This window comes from Falco peregrinus, chromosome 2, assembly GCF_023634155.1.
Source record: "Falco peregrinus isolate bFalPer1 chromosome 2, bFalPer1.pri, whole genome shotgun sequence".
Lineage (NCBI taxonomy): Eukaryota > Metazoa > Chordata > Aves > Falconiformes > Falconidae > Falco > Falco peregrinus.
This window is the reverse complement of record NC_073722.1, coordinates 88,816,945-88,836,362: the sequence shown is the minus strand read 5'-3', so window position 1 is coordinate 88,836,362 and position 19,418 is coordinate 88,816,945. Positions and strand designations below refer to the sequence as shown.

The window sequence follows — 19,418 nt, the reverse complement described above, 5'->3', positions numbered from 1 at the left end:
AAGTTCTCCCAAGATCAGAGGAGGTTATCAGAGCGGTCTGTTCCTTAAAAACAAGTAATAACTAAGAAAAACAACAAAACCTCAAGGAAGGTGGCCTGTCCCCAGGCGGCCTGCTGTCAGGGCATGGCGGGGAGGCCTGGGGCCGCCACAGACCCCCGAGGGGTGGGAAGCTGCGGCCGGCCGCCATGGCAAAGCGGGAGAGATGAGGAGAAGATGGAGGAGGTTCGCTGGCGGGTGCCCCTCAGGCGTCTTCAGCCCGAGGGCTGGGCCGCGTTCTCTGGGAGCGACTCTGACCAAGCGCGCCTGCAGGCGGCCAGGGACAGTGCGGGGGGCGCCGCGGGGGTCTCGCACCCGCCTAAGGTGGTGGGCGAGGGTTAGAACAGCAGCGGCACTGGGGAAGGAGGGCGCTGCGTCCCCCGGGCACCGAGCCGCCGCCCCCACCGGCCCCTTCAGCGCGTCCGGCCGCCCCCTGCGGCGGCGCGGCCCCATCTCCCCGCCGCCGCCCCTCCCCCCGCCAGCGGCGCGCGCGGTAGCACGCCTGCGCGGGGCGGTGTCTCCGGAGAGCTCCCCCCGCCCGGCGCCGCCGCCATTTTGGTGCTCGGCTCTGAGAGGGGAGGGAACCGATAGCAGAAAGCGGGAGCCAGGCGCTTCTGCCTCCCCCGCCCCCCTCCCTCTCCCCGGTCTGGCTGCGGCGCCGAGGTACCGTAGCAGGCCACCCTCGCCACCTTCCCGGGCCGCCTGTCCGTGTCAGCCGCCGCTGCTCTTCGCCACCCGCCCAGCCGGGCCCGCCGCAGGCCTGAGAGGCGGGAAGGATGCCCTGCACACCCCGCCGCTGAGGGAGACTCGGGGGCCCTGACCGCCGCGTCTGGCCAGCCCCACCCCAGCCGCTCCTCGGCCCTTCGCCTCCGGAGGCACGGAGCCTCCTTCTCCCCCTTTCCCTGGGCTTCCTATTTTCTAGGCTGGGCACTAGCCGCTTCCTCCTAGCCCGCTCCGCCTCCCCAGCCTCCCTGCCCAGGCCTTCCCTTCTCCGAGTCTCTTCCTCCGCCTGGGCCTTCGGGCTCTTCACCTTCCTTCCCCACCTCCCTTCCCCTTCCCCGCCCGGAGCCATGTCCTCCGCCGCCCGCTTCGATTCGTCGGACCGCTCCAGCTGGTACGTGGGCCCGGTGTCTCGGGCGGAGGCGCAGACGCGGTTGCAGGGGCAGCGGCACGGCATGTTCCTGGTGCGGGACTCGTCCACCTGCCCGGGGGACTACGTGCTGTCGGTGTCCGAGAACTCCCGGGTTTCCCACTACATCATTAACTCCTTGCCCAACCGCCGCTTTAAGATCGGCGACCAGGAGTTTGAGCACCTGCCGGCCCTGCTGGAGTTCTACAAGATCCACTACCTGGACACCACCACCCTCATCGAGCCTGCGCCCAGGTGAGTGCCACCCTCCCTCCGCCCCACCCACTGCCATCTGTGCTCCCGGTGGCGCCAGGAGGGGGGGAACCTTACGCCAGCCTTGTAGCTCCAGGATCTTAGCATTGGTTGTAGGGCCATGCTCAGGCCCTGAGGAAACATCTGTTCTGGCCCTCGTTTGAAGCTCGAACAGCGGTCCTTAGCGCTCTGAATCTCCATGACCATTACAGGCTGCTCTTTCAGTCAAATCATCTGTATAACGTAACGTACAAGGCCTGCTTTTACGGTGCATGTAGGCATGTGCAAAGGTACCGTGTACATTTCTACCACTGGCTGTAATTGCCTTTTGAGAGGGTGTGGTCACGCTTTGTGTCAACCTTTTCTTCTGGTATTGTCCCTGCTGTTCCTAGGATGATTGAAAAGCTGGTTCACAAGTCGTCTTCTCTGTGACTGAAGCACAGCCTCTGAGCTCAAGTTGCTGTCTGCCCAGGCATCCACACTGATTACAATAGAACAGGCCTTTATGCGATTAGAATGCTTCACCCTGTTGAGTCGGCTTTAATACATTCTAGGACAGCATTTCCTAAATTTCTAGGGTGGCATTTCCACTCCCCCCAAAATGTAAAACATTTATTTCTCAAAGTTTGGTTACGGCACTGTTCATCTATATTTTTATACTACACACACTACACTAAGAAATTCTATTCTAGGAGGATGGGAAAATGTGACTTGGCTATGAGGTCATTCTTTGTCATGTTCCCAACATGAGGCATACCTGTGACTTGCATCAGTAAACTGCTTATCAAGAACATTAGAACATATTATTTTCAATTACTAAGGCCTTCCCTAGTATCTAACTTCAAAGCTTTTGGGCTTCTTGGATAGAATGAAGTGGGGAAAAAAAGCTAGGAAAGCAGTGACACATTAAAAAAATTCAGATTGCTTTTCTTCTAAATTCTTCAGTGTAAAATCTTACTGTGTTTTGCCCATTAGCAAGTTCTTGGGGCACGGGGGAGTAACTTTGAGGTTTATAGTTACAATTTAACCTTGGCATAGGCCAGTTCTTAATGGCAATCAATTGTCAAAGGTTGACAGTAGCTTGTCAAAAAAAGTCTTTCTGTAAAGCTGTCACGTGATGGGAGGGATGTGACAGAAAGCACTAGCTTCAAGAACTCTTGAAGTTGCTGAGAAGGCTGAGAAGTCTTCTGGGTGGTGATTGTGCTGTGGCTAGAGAGATGGGTAGGGGAGAAAAAAAAATAAATTTCACCATTGCAGGAACACTTAAATGGAGCTGCTTAGTGTTATGTGCATGCTTAAACTTGTGGGAAAGTTGGGAGGAAAAAGTCTGCGTGCTTATCTCAGTTCTCCTTAACCTGGATACTTGTTGTGCCTTTCTGGGTGTAAAAACTTTTTCTTAATCATACATGGCAACGATTGACTTGGCTTTTTCAAAACACTTGAAAACTTAGCTAATTCCAGTTGCTTACTTGGTTTGGTATATGTTAGGAGTTTTATGAACATTTTAGTACCACCTTATTTTCAAGGTTATGATTGCATATTGTTCTCTCAGCCTACAGAAACAGATGTGACCTAGCCTGCTGTGAACTGACAAGCTTTTTTATAAAGCAACAAATGAGTTTTCCTTAGTATGATTTTTGTTCTAAACTCTTTTAGAAAAATCAATAACATGATTGATGGTTTAAAATTATGTTTGAAGGACACTTCCTGCTGCAAGAGGGAGGATGAGAGGTAGCATTTCCGGATTATTTTTTAATTTATTTTTAGTTAACGAACTAGGTTTAGAACAGGGGTGGACAAGTATGTGCTTCAAAACAGTTATTGCTAATTCTTGTTTCTCTGGTATTTTCAGGGGAACATCACACTCAGGTGCTTGTGCTTTTGAAGGCTGTTGATTTTTTAATTTCATAAAGTACAGTATGAAGAGATGCTTTTTGTGGTAGGATTAAGTAGTTGTATATAGCCATACAACACTTAGCTATCAGAGATGACATTTTAAACTTATAAAACAGTTGAAAACTGACTGGTTTAAGCTTTCTATTTGTTCTGTGTCACTAGTGAGCTCTGACTGGCTTTGGCCACCACAGGCTGTCTTACAGAAGCATGTATCTTTCTGTTTAGGGCTTCTGGCATATCTTGCAAAAATCATAGGGATTTGACTTCCATCTTATTTTGCAAGTTGCAAAAAAGAATTGAAGTAGGCTAATGACATGCATTCTTGCTGTCTGGGCTTAGATAGTATCTGCTATGGCCTATATACGTTAAGATTTCTGACAGCTGCTTTGAATAAAATGTGTAAAATTTGTGGTAAAAATTGCAGTGAAAGTTGTTCATCAAATTAGACTATCTTATATATTATCACAGACAATGAAATCACTGTATTGGACAGATGATGGGTGTAGTAATAAACAATTATGTGAATAAATAAAAGGTAATATTATGGTTAATTAGGCAAAAGTGTATTTCTAGATGGTTAGCTTTTTCATTTCTTACTCCATTCTTACCAGTGGGTGCAAGTTTTTCATAATTGTCTTCTATGAAGATGTCGCTTTCGGGTTATTAGGTATTTAAATATGCAGTAAAGATAAGTACTTTGAAACTAGTATTTTTCTGTTTATAACAACCCTTTGAGAGTTGAAGTTGTAAAAATATGATTAGGGAGCTTAATTCCATATTACTTTCCAGAAAAGAAGGGAAAAGTGTTGCCTCCTAAAAACACAGGATTTGTCTCCCTCTTTTCTTAAAGAAAGGCATTTTCAGTATAAATGTGAATGGCTGTCCCCAAAATTCTGCATGAGAGTAGTAGGATTTGGTTAGAAAGATGCTGTGCTACCAATCAGAAAGACAACATTGGACTTCTAGCTTTGAGTTAGAAAACTGTGTTTATTATACTCTCCTCTTACTTTTATTCCCTCTCCCCACTGTGTTCCCTCTAGTCTAGTTTAGAGTTACTGAATTCTTTAAAGTAGATGCTGAAGTTAAAAATGTAGGTGTGATGAACTGAAGAGGATTATTTAACTCTGCAAGATCCCCTCTACCCCAAGTCACACAAATAATTTGTTTGATTTTATGTATTGCCTCTCCACCCCAAGTCTCTGAAATAATTTTCATTTGGTTTTGTGTGTCGTAACTCTCATAACTTAAGCTATAGAAGTAATTTTATTTTACCCCAAGATTCTCACAACTATCCAAAACAGGTGAAGGTTTTGCATTATTCCTCTCAACTTTCTGCATCCATCAGATTTTTATTTGGTTTCTGGGGAAGCTAATTTGGGTATTTAAGAAGTTACTTGAGAGCATGAGTTACTCATGAAATGCCTCACAGTGCTACCAAGCCAATACTTCTGTTACAAAGCTGAGTAAGTAATTCTCCTCTAATTGGCATTGCTACTGTAAAACTGGTAAGCTTTGTTACTGGAAATCCAAAACAATAGCTATCACTTACACTGTATCTTTTTTAAACTTAGGTATCCAAGTCCACCAATGGGATCTGGATCTGCCCCTACTATGTCCACTGCAGAAGAAAATGTGGAGTATGTTCGGACTCTCTATGACTTTCCTGGCAATGATGCTGAGGATCTTCCATTTAAAAAGGGCGAGATACTGGTAATTGTAGAGAAGCCAGAAGAACAATGGTGGAGCGCCAGAAACAAGGATGGTCGGATTGGGATGATTCCTGTTCCTTATGTAGAAAAGCTAGTCAGATCTTCTCATGGGAAGCATGGAAACAGGAATTCCAACAGTTATGGTATTCCAGAACCTGCCCATGCTTATGCTCAGCCTCAAACCGCAAGTCCCCTTCCCTCAGTATCCAGCACACCTGGAGCAGTGATCAATCCTCTGCCATCAACACAGAATGGACCAGTCTATGCCAAAGCTATCCAAAAGAGAGTACCCTGTGCTTATGACAAGACGGCGCTGGCATTAGAGGTAAGTTTTTCCTCTCAAGTCTCAGGGTTTTCAATTGTTTTGTAAAACAAGAAACTAGGAATTGTTAGTGGCAGAGTTCATGTGGGTGATTTCATATGGAATCTGCTTATCTCTGTCAAGGGACTAAGAAGTTAGGTTACATTCTGAAGGAAGACCTACAAAAATTGCTTATTTATACCACTTCCTCTGAGAAAAGTGACCAAGTTACTTCAGGAGCTGTATTTACCCTCTCTTCTTGCCTATTCAACAGTGCAAATATGTTAACAAGGGTAGTGGAGTATATGCATCCTGCTGCAGAATTAAGTGCTAGTTTGAGGATGACTTTGCTTCCCCTCCTAACCTTGGGGAAGGAGGCAGATGTTTCATTAATCATTGCAGTATTCCAGGTTGAGAACTGGTAGTAGCATCCTTAAGAGAAAGGTAAGGATTGCCAATAAACATAGCATTTGCAATCCTCAACTGTAGGGTGAGATGCATTTGAGTAATCTGATGCTGAGTGATGAAATCTGGGCAGAAATATATCAGAAGTACTCTAGTCTCTTTTACTTTTGTTTACAAAAGTGTAATTTGAGAAACTTTTAAGACCTAAACTGAAGGCAAGGGGGTTAGATGAAAGGCTGTAGCATAGCCTCTGAACTTGTGTTGAGTTGAACCTTTAATAAGTTCCTGTACTTGCCAAAGCATTTTTCTATTTTATTTTTATTAGGGATGTCTTTAGGACTTTAGAGCCATGTTCTTTAAACGGTAAAGAATTCATGTTACAATTCTAGTTTAACTGGCATAAATGATGGATTGGAAGAAGTTTTTAAAGCTAGATCCAGAACGCTGAGACTGATACTTTTCGGTTTAGGCTATACTGAAGGCTAGTAAACCCATAGTTCAGAAATGTCTCATCCAGAAAAAGCACTAGTTTCAAAGATGAAACTTGAGTGTGCTACAATACTTCAAGGAGCAAATGCAAGGAAACAAGCAAAGGAAGCAACAGTATTTTAGCAAGTAAAATAATAGTGTTTTTAAAAATACTTTCAAACTTTTCCTGTTGCTTTTGCTCAATTATTTTGCAGGTTGAAGCTGTTACCTATAGCTGATACTTTTGACTGAAATTTGAAAGGTTGTATTTGTGACTTCCAGTTATTCGTAACAGTTGCCCTAAGTGTGTTTCCTCCTGTATTTGTAAAACCTCTGCAAGTGGTTACTCATATGGGGTTAAAAGTTAAATGAGTATCACTGGATTTTCCTTGAGTCTTATGAAATCTAGCAGTTTGTTATTTTTGAACAGTGTGTGAAAATTATCATAGACCAAAGTGTAATTTCACTGCCAACTGCACTATACAGAAGATTCCTGCCAAAACTATTCATGCTTCTGAAAACAAACCAATGCAAGCGATTGATTTGGTTATGTTACCAATGTGTCATGGAATTGCTTCAGGGAGCTTGCTTTGCTGCAGGGTAGCAGAACCACTTGGAAGGATGACCCTCACAAATATGTTTTCCTGACTTGCTTTTTAGTGACCTAGTTAATCCTGTCATTTTAGCTGCTCTACTACACCAACGGGATTAATTCTCTGGCCAACATGTAGGTTTGAATTGTTTTGAGCCTTCCCATTGCTTAAATTTTGTTTGAGAGATTCTTCTCTTCCGCTGAATGCCTTGTGTCTTTGTGTCTTCCACCACTGGCATATTTTGTCTCCCTGTGTAGTCTGGTTTTTTTGCAAGTGCACCTTAGCCACACTGTGGCTTCTCAAAAGGCTTCAAAGCAGAATTCTGGGAACTGATCTACGTTTTCACTAGAATGGGTGATTACATCTTCTCCATGTTTACCCATGCATAGGGAGCTTCAGCAGCCTCATTTTATAGTAATAGTTTTTGTCACATGGACTACTCCTAAAGAAAAAAAATCAACATCTTTTTCATGATGTTCCTTCAGATTGCCTAACATCTACTGGCCCCAATTGATGTATTTAATCCCAACCTTGCCAGGGCTCTACATGCCACTAAATTTGGATCATTTGCAGCTTCTAGTTTGTAAGACCACTGAAAGAAAGTAGCTAGTGGTAGAGAAAGAACACATGGGAATGTTTTGGGGAGCAGAGTTAACAGTGTTCTTTCAGAATAATAGTATTTGATAGTACTCCACTTTAGTATAGGTGTACTCTGATAAATCGCAGTTCAGCTTGTACAGGTACAACACCTTGTTGGTATAATTATACAGTGCCTGATTGTGTAATCTCATTTAAACTGATAACATGAGAGCAAAATATGTTTGCTGGCTCTAGCTTTGTGTGGTCAGTACACAGACAGTACTTAAAAGGAAGAGAATACCATATGGAGTAAAGCTATTGCATAGTAATCTGCTCGACTTCCTTTTAAGTCATCCCTAAGGAGGGATGTCATTCTCCTGGGTTCAGTTTGAAAATGGGACAAGCACTCTGCCTGCAAGTCCAGTTTTTCTGTTGCACACTATTGTTTACATAAGCTGTCAAAAGTAGGTAAAATATTTTTTTAATTTCTCACATGAAAAACGTAGATTGTAAAATGAGTGAATATTCTACTGAAAATCTGAAACAAGATCTGTTTGGTTGGATAATGATGGAGTGTTTAACTTTTAACAATCTTTAAATACTACTTTAATAGTTTAAGGGCAACTACAGTGTTGTTCCTGTAAGGGTACTAATTAATACAGTGTATCTTACAATGTGGACCTTGCTGGGCTAAAATTATTTACCATTCGTATTGGTATTGTTGAAGGGATTAACATCTAAATGTTGACTTGGTCCTACTGCGTTGTATGCCCTACTTATATTTTCTAAAAAAAAAAAAGGAAATAATGATGTTTATTTAAAACTTATTTTAGCCTATATAGCTACTGTCTCAAAGCATACAGTTGGTATATGCATAACTTTGGGCATCTCCCCGCACCAGCGAACAATCAGTAAAGCCTACAATAAGTTATATGTATTTCTAAAATTTACATTTACTGTTGTTGATTTAGTTACCATGGCAGTTCAGATTTAATGTTTTTAATGAAATGATTGAAGTCTGTAGTTTCTCACTACAACTAACTTGACTTGCTAACGTGTGTAGTATTTTCATGGATGCTGCATTCAAAAACAAACTACTGAACCACAAAACACCCCACCCCACAACCATGAAACCAACCGATGACCCAGACCTGTTTCTTTGCTTGTGTGCTTTTAGCAAGTAGCAGTTTTCTTCAGTCCTGGTGCTCTAGAGGAAGGAATATGAAGGACAGGGATACAGTGACCTGTATTTATTGGGACTAGAACTCTACATTACAGGACTATGTTCTTCAATCCTGCTTTTCTTTGGGAAAACTAGGAGGGCAATCCTGTGTTCAAAGGTTATACAGGATAGCACTTTAAGGTAATGAATTCTGTAAGAGCAGAGATTCTTTGCAGTGTTACTGTCATACAGAGCAGCCAAGTCTATCTGAAAAGTTTCTCAGCATTTAATAACCTGTAGTTCTATAGCCAGCCTGTTAAAACAAGGCTTCATTAGCATATTAGTGTTAAAGTGGATGCTTTAACCAGCACACGATGTGGATGCAGTGCCCAGTAGACTAAGACCTAGTATGTTTTACCTTAAAGGAGCTTATCTGTTGGTGGTTGGCTACTTCTTTTTCGGATCCAAAGTAGTTGATTAATCTCTCAACTTGTACGCAACGAAGTTCTTTATGTCCAGCACAGTCAGTAGACAGACTAGTGGTGGATAATTCCCTTGAACTAGTGAACTGTTTGAAGGTTAATTCAGCATGTGAACAGCAAATTCCAGATTCACTTGCGAAATGGTGTAAGGAACCAAAAAATGGGAGACTGGCAGCAGCCACTAGATTTATGTCTGCCATGTGTTTAAAAAATGGTTCTAAAATATATTGCAAATGCTGTAAGAAGTGTCACAGACCACTCTGAAGGCAGTAGTAGTCCTAGAGTTCATCTCCAGACTTAACATGACAGTGTTATGGGATCTTTTGAACAAGAGCTTCACTATATTTTTATAGCAGAATTTTTATGCTAATGATGGCTTTTTCTAGACCTGTGCCAGCATTACAGCATTAAGTAGTTTATCAGTTCATGATTGTCAAACTTACGTTTGCTACTACAGAGTTAACCTGTTACCTAAAATGTTTTGGTGAAATAAATACCCATTCACCGTAATTATGTAACTGACTCTCAGTATTCCTCTTGAGCTTGTTACAATTAGGTTACAGTTAACTTTTTTCCTCTTCAAATGAAAGTTGAGACAAGTAGGCCAAAATGTGCTAGTAGTAGAGCTTGCTTAATTAGGAAATCAGGCTGCTTCTTTCACTAGACAATAAGCATGGTGCTTTCCTAAGCCAAGGAAACTTAGTATTGCTGTGTTAAACGTTAAAATGCATCTAACCTACAAGGTCTAGATTTCATGCAAAATACTGAGCCTACATTTGTGTAGTGCAAAGCATTGATGGGGGAGCTTTAGTTCTGATAACTGTTGAATTGAAAGTGACGTTGGCAGCAGGATTTCTGTGTCTGTGCTGACATGCACCAGCTTTTCAGTGTGCTGCCTTTGAAATTACAACTGACAATTACTTTGGAGATTTTGTGTGAAATCTTCATTTTTGTAATTAATTTTTTAATCATTTTCCAGTCAGTTATCAGTGGTTCCCATTGTGATAGTGCTGAGTGCCTCACAATTTAATTTACATTCACCTTCAGAACTGTTTGTGGAGTTTGGTTTTGGATGAATCCAAAAGCAACATAAGATAACCTAGACAAGATCCTGTGCTACAGTGACATTCAGTGTGGCTCAAGACAATGGTCTTTAGGAGTTTTGAGCTCTCCCAGTTCTATACAGTCATGACAGCTAGCTTAATCAGATGGAAACACAGGCTAACATCATTTAATGAAAAGCAGCACTTTACCTGCGGTGCTGCAGCCTCAGCTCTAGCAATTGTCCTAGCTATGCTTAAAATGCCAACTTCAGTTGTTTTACTCTATTCCTAGATGAGGCTTCAACATTTCTGTGCTGACCTTTGACCTGTTTTCATGTGTCAGGAATGGTCTTTCCTCTTAATTACTTGATTCTCTGGTTTGGGCATCAATTATTAATTCTTCTGGCACATGGCATCAGAACTGATGGATAATTAAGCTGTGCTTTCAGCCTGTTGGTTTCTTGACTTCCAATACATAAAGCACCAGCTACTTTAGCATCACTTGGAGCTGTTTGCAGCGTGACTGAACCCTTTGCTTCTTTTGTGTAGCTCAGCTTTATACCTTTTGGTGACAATGGCATATCAAGTAATTTTAGTGTTGAGCCTTGTTCTTCTCCAGAACAGGCAGCTGGTCTGAACAATTGTTTCGCTTTTGGTATTAATGCTAGTGTCGCTGAAGAAGGTGACTTGTGACACCAATCAGGATAATGACTGAGATTCAACACCCTGTAAATTCCAGAGAGCAATGTGTTTTCTATGGCTCTTGACCCAGTGGGATAAAATTATGATTTAGAGTTTTAATGCATTTTAATCTCCTTAAACTTAGATTACAGAAGTCTGTATCAACCACAGAACTATATACAATTGTTGGAATATTTGTAAAACACATTGAATTGGTTGACTGTGTGACTAAAATGGCATGCAGGAAACCTTTTGCAGTGTATGAATCAGCTTCAAATGGAAGACAGGTATGGAAGAATCTAGAGTGAATGAAGTAAGCTTTCTGACTGGCGTATTCCACAGCTTGTGTTTCCCCAGGGCTTTGAATTCATGCTGTAACAGGGACATAATGAAAGGATGCTATCTAAAATACGTTTTGATTTTTATCATTTGGGTGGAACCAAATGGCTGCATTTCAGAAGTATTACTCATTTCAGCAGTTGATACTTCCACCCAGAGATGCTGGCATGCTTTACAAGTGAATTAACTTATCTGAGAGATGCTGAATCTAAGGAAGCATTATCCTAATTTATAGATAAGGGCCATGAGCTGTCCAGAGTCATACAGGAAGTTTGTGGCAGAGATGAGAATAGAACCAGGTCTCCTGACTGTCCTGTGCCTAATCATAAGACAATCCTTCTGACTGGCTTAAAACATTCTCTGAAAAAAATAGTGTGTTAAATAATTTTAGTGGGAGATCACACCTCAGCTGACCATATTCTAGATGCTTTAAAAAGCATTTACCAAATACTGCTTTTGGTACTTTAGGGAAAAACTACAGAGGGACTACTTATCAGATTCTTCTAGACGTTGTCAAAATGGAAGTCTTTAACATTAAGATCCCCAAATTACCCTATCATGACATCAAGGTTCCTTCTCCAAAATCTTGTTTCAACATGCTGTTTCATTTACCCTTCTCAGGGGAACTGCATTTTTTTTTAGTAGAGCACAAGAGGATATCCAGAAGCTTTCACTAAAAAACCCCAAAACTACTACTCAAAAATACAAAGTTATTGCAAATCAACGTATTATTCCAGTGGTTCTTGGCATATGGGAGTATTTTTTGAGTAGCTTTTGTCAGCTAGCACTCATTAAGGGCAGGTAAAGATTTGTAGCAGCTTTGCCCACCCAGCCACCCAAAGAACACTTTACATTGCAACAAACTGGGATGTAGATCAACAATGCAATAGACTTACATTGTAAGTTTTTTACTCAGCTGAAGCAAGACTTCCAAACCTATTCATGTTGTAGAAATCCTTCAGAATTAAGTTGAAGGATTTCTTTTTTCTAGAGCTTCAAAATGAATAATGGATTGATATCTACAGCGCATGAGCAGAATTAAATTGTCAGAAAATGCAGGTCCATGTTTTTAATCCAATATACTACAGAATTTTCTTTTTCTTCTATGAATAAGGTTGAAGTGTTTGAGCATGGATTGGTTTTATGGTGTGATACAAATGCAGTTCTGTAGTAGGTGTTAACTATTGCAGTGTTGGCTGCATCTTCTCGAATTTGGGTCTAAAATTTGGAACTTGGATCAGTCTTCAAGGGTTATATAAATCTAGCAACGTAACAGCGAGTTATTTATAGATGTTATCAGCCTTTTCCCAAAGAGAGATTTGTTAGGTTCCTGTTTAGGTCATCTTGTTACTATTTAAAGCTTTCTCCAGCCTTTCTATTCAGAGAAGCGTCTGACAAATTATATATTTGCTAAAAAGCACAATTCAAGCATGTTGCAGTACTCTGTGAGGAGGTGAACACCAGTCAAATTAATGCTATATGTATGTGCTAACTATCGTGGGCAGTGTATAAAGACTTAATAGTATATGCTGACTTCATGTTTGAGTTTAGGAACAGCATAAGTATAAGATGTCCATTTAAGAAAGACCATTTAGTACAGTCTCAGGTATATCCCAAGATCTTACGGGAGTTCTGAGGAGTTTTTCCCCTCTTTTAAAAGCACCAGATTACAATTGTTCCAAGTGTAACAGTCTCAGATTTGGTGGGGTAGATGTGACGCGGACAGCCTGAGTAGTGAAGACAAAGTAGAGGAAGGGTGGAGCAACACATTTTGCTCAAATGTCTAATTTCATTCTAATTTGCAACATAAAGCTTAAATCTCTAAAAAATAATTTCAAAGTTTGAGAAAGTTTATTTTAAGAGATAGAACACTGAGTGACTGAGGAGTTTATTATAGCATCTTAAATTTCACTTAAGGATTTGCTTCTGAATGATCTTAAAAAAAATACCTATTGGAGTAATGGTAACTGGTTTAAACAGGCTTCAGATCATCTAGTGATGTGCACACTGTTTTGTAAACTTGGGGATTTTTCTTTAATAGAAAATACCCAGGTCTTGCCTGAAAGGTTTTAATCTAAGGCCCTTGGCCAAGGTCTTTAAACTGTCTGCATCAGTTCTAAATTTTAATGCTATCTAGATAACATAGACAAATAGTTATACATGCTGTATCAGGACTAAAATCTTAGTTTTTCTTTAAGTAAGATCAAAGCTAGTTACCTTTGGATTTCACAGAAGTAGCTCCGTAACTGAGACTTGACTACAAAGAGCCTGGACCTAGTTTGGGGTTGTTGACCTGTTGGCCATTGGTCATAGGCTGGTTCTACTTTTTGTGACATTAGTTCTTGGCTACTAATGTATCTTTTCTAATATTTACTATAGTTACCACACAGAGTAAATTAAGTAAACAGGAAGGGAGGTGTAAAGTTAAGAGTGGTGCTGCAACAGACCACATGTTCAGCTATTCTGAAGCATTTAAGGGAGAAATTACTATTTAGCTAGTCTCAGATGCTACTTGTCAAATTGGATATTTTGCTTTGTAACTTACCCACATTAAAAACAGGCATTGAACAGTAAGAGTGTAACATCATCATTTGGGCTGATGTTTCTTGCTTGACCATAGTTTAGCTTTTCTCACCTTGCGTTGCCAAGTAGGAAGAAACATAGTTATGGTACAAAAGGCCTGACATGTCATTGTTCCCGTTTCAAATTTCTTTGGCAGGATGTAGAGGTGAAAACAACAAATAAAGCTAGAATCTGTACATCTAATATTTAAAAAAAAAGTTCTGAAACTGCTTTTGCCTGCTTTGGAAGTGTACTGTTATTTTTGAAACTGCAGAAGCTCCTTAGACTGTGATAATCAGAACTAGAACTTCAAGTGATGGTTTCTTTGCTGTAGGAATCTCTATTTGAAAAACTGTTTCCTTTGAAATAAGCCAGCTGATGCTAAAACGAGTATGAGTAATGTGCTCTTTTGAATGGATGTTGCATCTTATTACTGATGGTAGCTTTAGTGATGTTAATTTATATTTAAGTTTATTGTTGCCTGAATTTGTAAGCTTTCCTATAGGAAAAGGTACAGTTCATCAATGTCTAAATTTGTAAATACCTATTTAGTTAAGAGTCTGAAAAAGAATGCAGACAGCATCATCATGTTTAGCAGCAAAATGTTGGTATTTTAGTTAAAGTAATTTTTCAGTTTAATCTTATGTCAAGAGGAGGGTCGGTTTTATTTCCCCTATGATAAGCTTGTATTTGTTGTTCCTCTTCATTTGACTTGTTTCTATAATTTTATTTTGTATTTCCATGTGTGATAACTTTGGGGTTTTTTTATTATGCAGGTTGGAGATATTGTGAAGGTTACAAGGATGAATATAAATGGTCAGTGGGAAGGAGAAGTCAACGGTCGAAAAGGGCTCTTCCCATTCACGCATGTCAAAATATTTGACCCTCAAAACCCAGATGAGAATGAATGATTCCCTCTGCCCGATTTACACTGCTGCTTCATTTTCCTGGCTATCATTAGCATTGTTTGAGGTGGGATGATGACTTAATGGCACATTGCTAGCATTGCCCATTTTCCAGCTTGCTGCAGTTTGATGGTTCTTTTAATATACATTTGGAATACATACAACTGAAGTCACTGCCTGACCTTCATACCATAGTTGCGTCATCCAGAGTTTAGTTTCATTTTTCAAACTCTGTTGGGCCTTAAGCTGGAGAAGACTGAACCAGTATATAGTAGAGAAATACGGGAAGAAAACCTTTCCATTTGAGACTTCCATGGACTTTTTCTGGCTTGCTCAGTAGGAAGAGCCCTAATCTTACTTAGATCAAATGTGCAACTTGTGCATTACTGTCCAACAAAAAGCAACAACAAAAATGCAATTTTAGGACTGAAGAAGTCTTAGTTTTAAGAGAACCTGTCCTAAGATAGTACATTTAAAATTATGGTCTCTTTAAAGGACAATAATTGAAGCTTATGTATTTTAAGCAGTTGTATTAGAAGCTGCTCTTTTCTGTTAACTCTTAAGCTTGTTGTTGACCTTCCTGAAACAGTGTGTGTTAAATGCAAATAACCATTGATTGAGCTGCATTGAAGCTGAGGCATTTATTTATAAGGAAACTTAGGAGGGGTTGATACTTGTAACCTGTTTTTGACATACTTAATGCATTTCTGTTGATTTTTGCAAGCACTAACTGTAGAGAGTGAGCTTTAAAGGGAAACACTTTGGCCTGGTCTACATACAGCTCTTTGGCAGTGTAGAAGGTGTGGTTTTACTAGTATAGACATGCTCGTCACCAAGGTCCTACTTGGTAGACAGATTGATCAGACTGCCATGGTGCAGAGAGAGATGAGCGGGACAGAAGAACTTGGTAAATACTGGTTAAATCCTCTTATTTAAACATACACCTTTTATCCCCATTTCTCTGCAGGCTCCTTCATCTCTCCAAAGTTTCCTAGCTATGCCAGCCCCAGCTTGTTGAAAACTCCTTTTCAAACACAGTACCTTTTTTTCTAGGGTGTCTCCACGTTGCTGTGCTTCCTTCCCTGAGCTGCTTTCATCTTCTTTTTTTCCTCCCTCTTTTTCCTTGCTTGCATCCCAAGTCCTCTGCATGCTGCCATCTTTTTTTACTCTTCCAAATGAGTTGGCTCTGGTTTATATATGCCCCAGATCCCTCCCCCTCCCAGTATCCTCTAGAAAATGGTTAATTGGAGTCAGCTGCCTGGGTTCCCCCATGTAGTAAATTAATGCTCAGGCTGGAGGAGGCTACAAAGGTGTCTGTTACCAGTATAACTTCTTTCCCTTTTTCTGTACATAAGCTATACTGCTGTAATTGGATTTAAAGTAGGGAACTGTATGGCTGCAGCTAAATAAGTACAATTCATGTCACACAGGTTAAGTCCTTAGCCTGCGTACAGGATATGAAAGCTTAGGTACAGTGGTATCCTGTAGTGCCGCCTGCCTTTAAATGTGTTTTGTAGGTGAACTGGAATGCTCTTTTAAAAAGAATGGAACACTGAATTAACAGAATAAACGTCTGCAAAGACTACAACGACAAAACCTCCCTTTTCAGGCACCCTGGTTAACAGAAAATGGCTGTTGCAGAAGCTGATAGAAAAACAGCAGCCCCCATTTTTCAACTTTTGAAGGCTGTTGGTTGTAGCAAAACTTAAGACACCTGCAGAATCTCACCAGTTCTTATATATGTCAAATTATATACAAGTTGTTGTCTTCAGTTCCAGCCTGTTTTCTTGTTGATTTGTGTCACTTGATCCTAATAAAAGCACGTTGTTCTTGGTTCATGTGCAAGTGCCTTGGAAGGCACTGAAGAAATGCAAAAATGGCATTTGCAACAAGACATTCAAAATGCTGGGTGTTTTTAAAGAAGCCTCTCCGTTCATCTTTTAGCTGTTTTCTGTAGTACTGATCAAGTGGCTGACAGTCTAGAGGTTCTTGTAGAGCATTTTACTACCAAATTAACTGTGAAGTAGAGTAGCATTGACTGAAGTGTTTGGTGCTGTAAGAGTAATTCTTGACAATAGGCATTGACATTTTGTCTTGCAAAGAAAAGCTATGCAGCTCTCTTAACTAAAGGAGGTCATGCTTTTTCTGTGCCCCAACTATACTTGTAAGTTTACTACATAAATTGTACTACTGAAAGTCATCTTTTGAATACAGAAACTGCACTAAACTCAGTCTGCTGCACAGAAATCTTATTTCAGACCTGACCTAGTTCCAGGCAGCTCTGCAGAAGGCTGATGTTAGAATTCTTCCTTTGCATGGTGAATAAATACTGTGAGATTTGAGGTCTTGAACACAGCTTTTAACTTGGATTTTTTTCAGTGAAATAAATGTCTTGACTCATCCCCTCATTGAATAAGGTGTACGCTTTGAACACAAGCATCGGTTTAGGTTTAATTATGTTCTGATACTGCGGAAAAGTGAAATATTTTACCTTCAAAACTATGCAAAATTTGTGTTTAGTGGCATCTGATGCAAAGACAAGAATTCTTAAATTTCTGGGAACCTGGTTTTAGACCATGGATGAACAGTGTTTCTCTGAGTAGCAGCGGTGTGGTTCAGGTATGTTAAATGTGGTTCAAATGTAGCATACTGACCAGCCTAAGCTGATTGTAACCTTGCTTCAAAATGTGTCTTTGCTGTTTTACTATGAGACAAGTATTTTCCTATAAAGACTGCATTTGATCCATTTGTGTTTCTCTTTGAAGGACTCGGGATTCTCAGTCGCTTGTCGCTTGCTTACATGTGTGCTGTCTGTTGCTTTACAAAGCCTCTTAAATTTGAATGATAACCTACCAGTGTAAATGTTCCTTGGGCGTGTAAGGTATAATGAACATGAAGCATGAGAGCCTACAAATGATGGCTTCGATCTATGCACCATTAAAATCGTTCTTGCTTTTGAGCTAGGAGCTGGTTTAAGTACCTGGTGCCACAATAGTTGACTACCATGAAAGGCTTACTGTTTGACTTCCTCCTGTTATGTACATGTGTATATAGACACTGAAGCCTCTGACCAGTCTGAAAGTTTAAATGAAAACTGTTTTAATCAGTGTCCATCACTGGATAAGCGCTAATTTAATTCATGATTGTTTACAAATTGGGAAAGAATAAACAAAAGGGAATATCCTGTTTGGGTTGGGCTCTGAAGAGCCTGAGCATTATTTTTGTAAAGGGAAAAACAGCATTCTTTGTGCCATTTCACGTGCCTGTAAAGTGATTTTTTATACTGTATTAACATCCTGGGAATGAGTGGGCTGCCTTTGTTTTGTAGTCAAGTTTTCAAGCATTTTCCTCAATACCTGCATTTGAAAGTGAGACCTGCCTAAAAGACTGCCTTTTGGGACCAGTGAAAGCATTCTTGTATAGTTGTCATTTTCTGTTTACTTGTGTTAATTGAAAGTGTGTTTTGGGACAAGGATACAATTATTGCAGTGGGAAAGGTGGCCTTGTATCGAGACAGTCTTCACTGTGTAAACTTTAAAACACAATATGTAATTTAAAGACCATGATCTTCAGGCAATAATATTAAGTGTAAGCTTTTAAAGTTTATTTTGGGGATCATAGCTTGTTTTATTTTTTGTGCTATGAGATTAACAGTATTAAATGAATTATATTCTTAGAATATATGGAGTGTCTTTTCTTAAGATTAGTGCCTTTTTAATTTCTTACTCCAGTTATTTCATAGAACTGGTCCCAACATCAAGCCACTATAAATTTTTTTTTCCAGTGCCCTGTTTGTACAGTCTAAATAAAAACTTGCCTCAACTTACAGTATTATTTGTTGTCATTAGTCTTAAAACCTTGACAATATTAGCAGAGTATTTAAGTCCTTACTCTGTCATTACAATGCCCTGTTTTGTGGGTGAATGAGAGTGCCAAGTGAAGTTTTCCCGGCTCAAAGGAAGAATTAAGCAGGAGAAAATGCTGTTGCCAGGCTGAGTGATACTCTCCTATTCCATCCTCGTGCCTCTTCCGACTATACCGCTGTGCTCTGGAGGTCCACCTGAAAAAGATGCAGCTCTGGTTATACAGATTATCACTGCCTCCTCCACCCTGACACCTGACGCTTCAGTGCTCTTCCTGTCACTGTATTTAATGCTGCTCTTTTGCCGAGGCTTTTAAAGGTCTCTCTAGAAACCACGCCCTTCTTTTACTGTGATACCCTTGACTGTGCTTGTAAGAATGACTGGTTTATGCATACTGTTTGAATTTAACTTATTATTGTTGAAGTAAATAAGGTGTAGCCTGTGCAGGTACTGGAGAGCGGAATGGCTGGCATTCTAGCCACGGCTGAAAGGTGTCAGCGTAACATCATAAATATCTGCTTTTGCAAGTCAAAAACAGGAGGTTGTCTTTTGCCTTTTTACCGTCAATCCAGATCAAGAACAGCATTAACTAGAGTTTTAATTTTTTTTTTAACATTTGGGATGATTCAGTTAAATCATTAACAATGTGTTGAAACTTCAGATGATCTTATGTAGGAGAAAAACTTACGAGGAACGTCAGACACTGAACTGCTGCAAAGGAGAAGTCAAAAAAAGCTTGCGTTGTTTCCCTGGACTCTGTAGGTATGTTCACAGCCTAGTGTTTGTCTTTGGAGTACAGATTTCCATGTGATGTTAATAAACATTCATAGCCAACCCTGCACAGTGTCTTATCATCAAATACTCACATTGGGCAAGTTAACGTTTCAGAGAAAACCAGTAGTGTTTCAAATATGCAAGCAAGAACAGATAAGGTGCATGCAGTAGGCTTGATCCACTTTGTATGCGTTACCCTCTAGCAAAAGCTGGAAGTGCTACCCTGTTGCTGCACCTGT

At 40.4% G+C, this 19,418-nt stretch overlaps 1 protein-coding gene across 1 annotated transcript; it reads left to right on the top strand.

Annotated features, from left to right (window-relative positions):
* Positions 1–569: 569 nt before the first annotated feature.
* Positions 570–19,244, top strand: CRKL (CRK like proto-oncogene, adaptor protein). Its single transcript, XM_005233260.4, has 3 exons — positions 570–1,420; positions 4,885–5,347; positions 14,414–19,244. Exons 1-3 carry the CDS (start codon positions 1,107–1,109, stop codon positions 14,546–14,548), a joined length of 912 nt encoding a protein of 303 aa, XP_005233317.1. The 5' UTR covers positions 570–1,106; the 3' UTR covers positions 14,549–19,244.
* The last annotated feature ends 174 nt before the right edge of the window (positions 19,245–19,418 follow it).

Excerpts from the sequence above, each read along its gene's own strand:
- CRKL (XM_005233260.4), top strand. The coding sequence starts at position 1,107 with ATGTCCTCCGCCGCCCGCTTCGATTCGTCGGACCGCTCCAGCTGGTAC. Across the intron at positions 1,421-4,884 it reads CTCATCGAGCCTGCGCCCAG|GTATCCAAGTCCACCAATGG; the intron begins GTGAGTGCCACC and ends TTTTAAACTTAG. Across the intron at positions 5,348-14,413 it reads AGACGGCGCTGGCATTAGAG|GTTGGAGATATTGTGAAGGT; the intron begins GTAAGTTTTTCC and ends TTTATTATGCAG.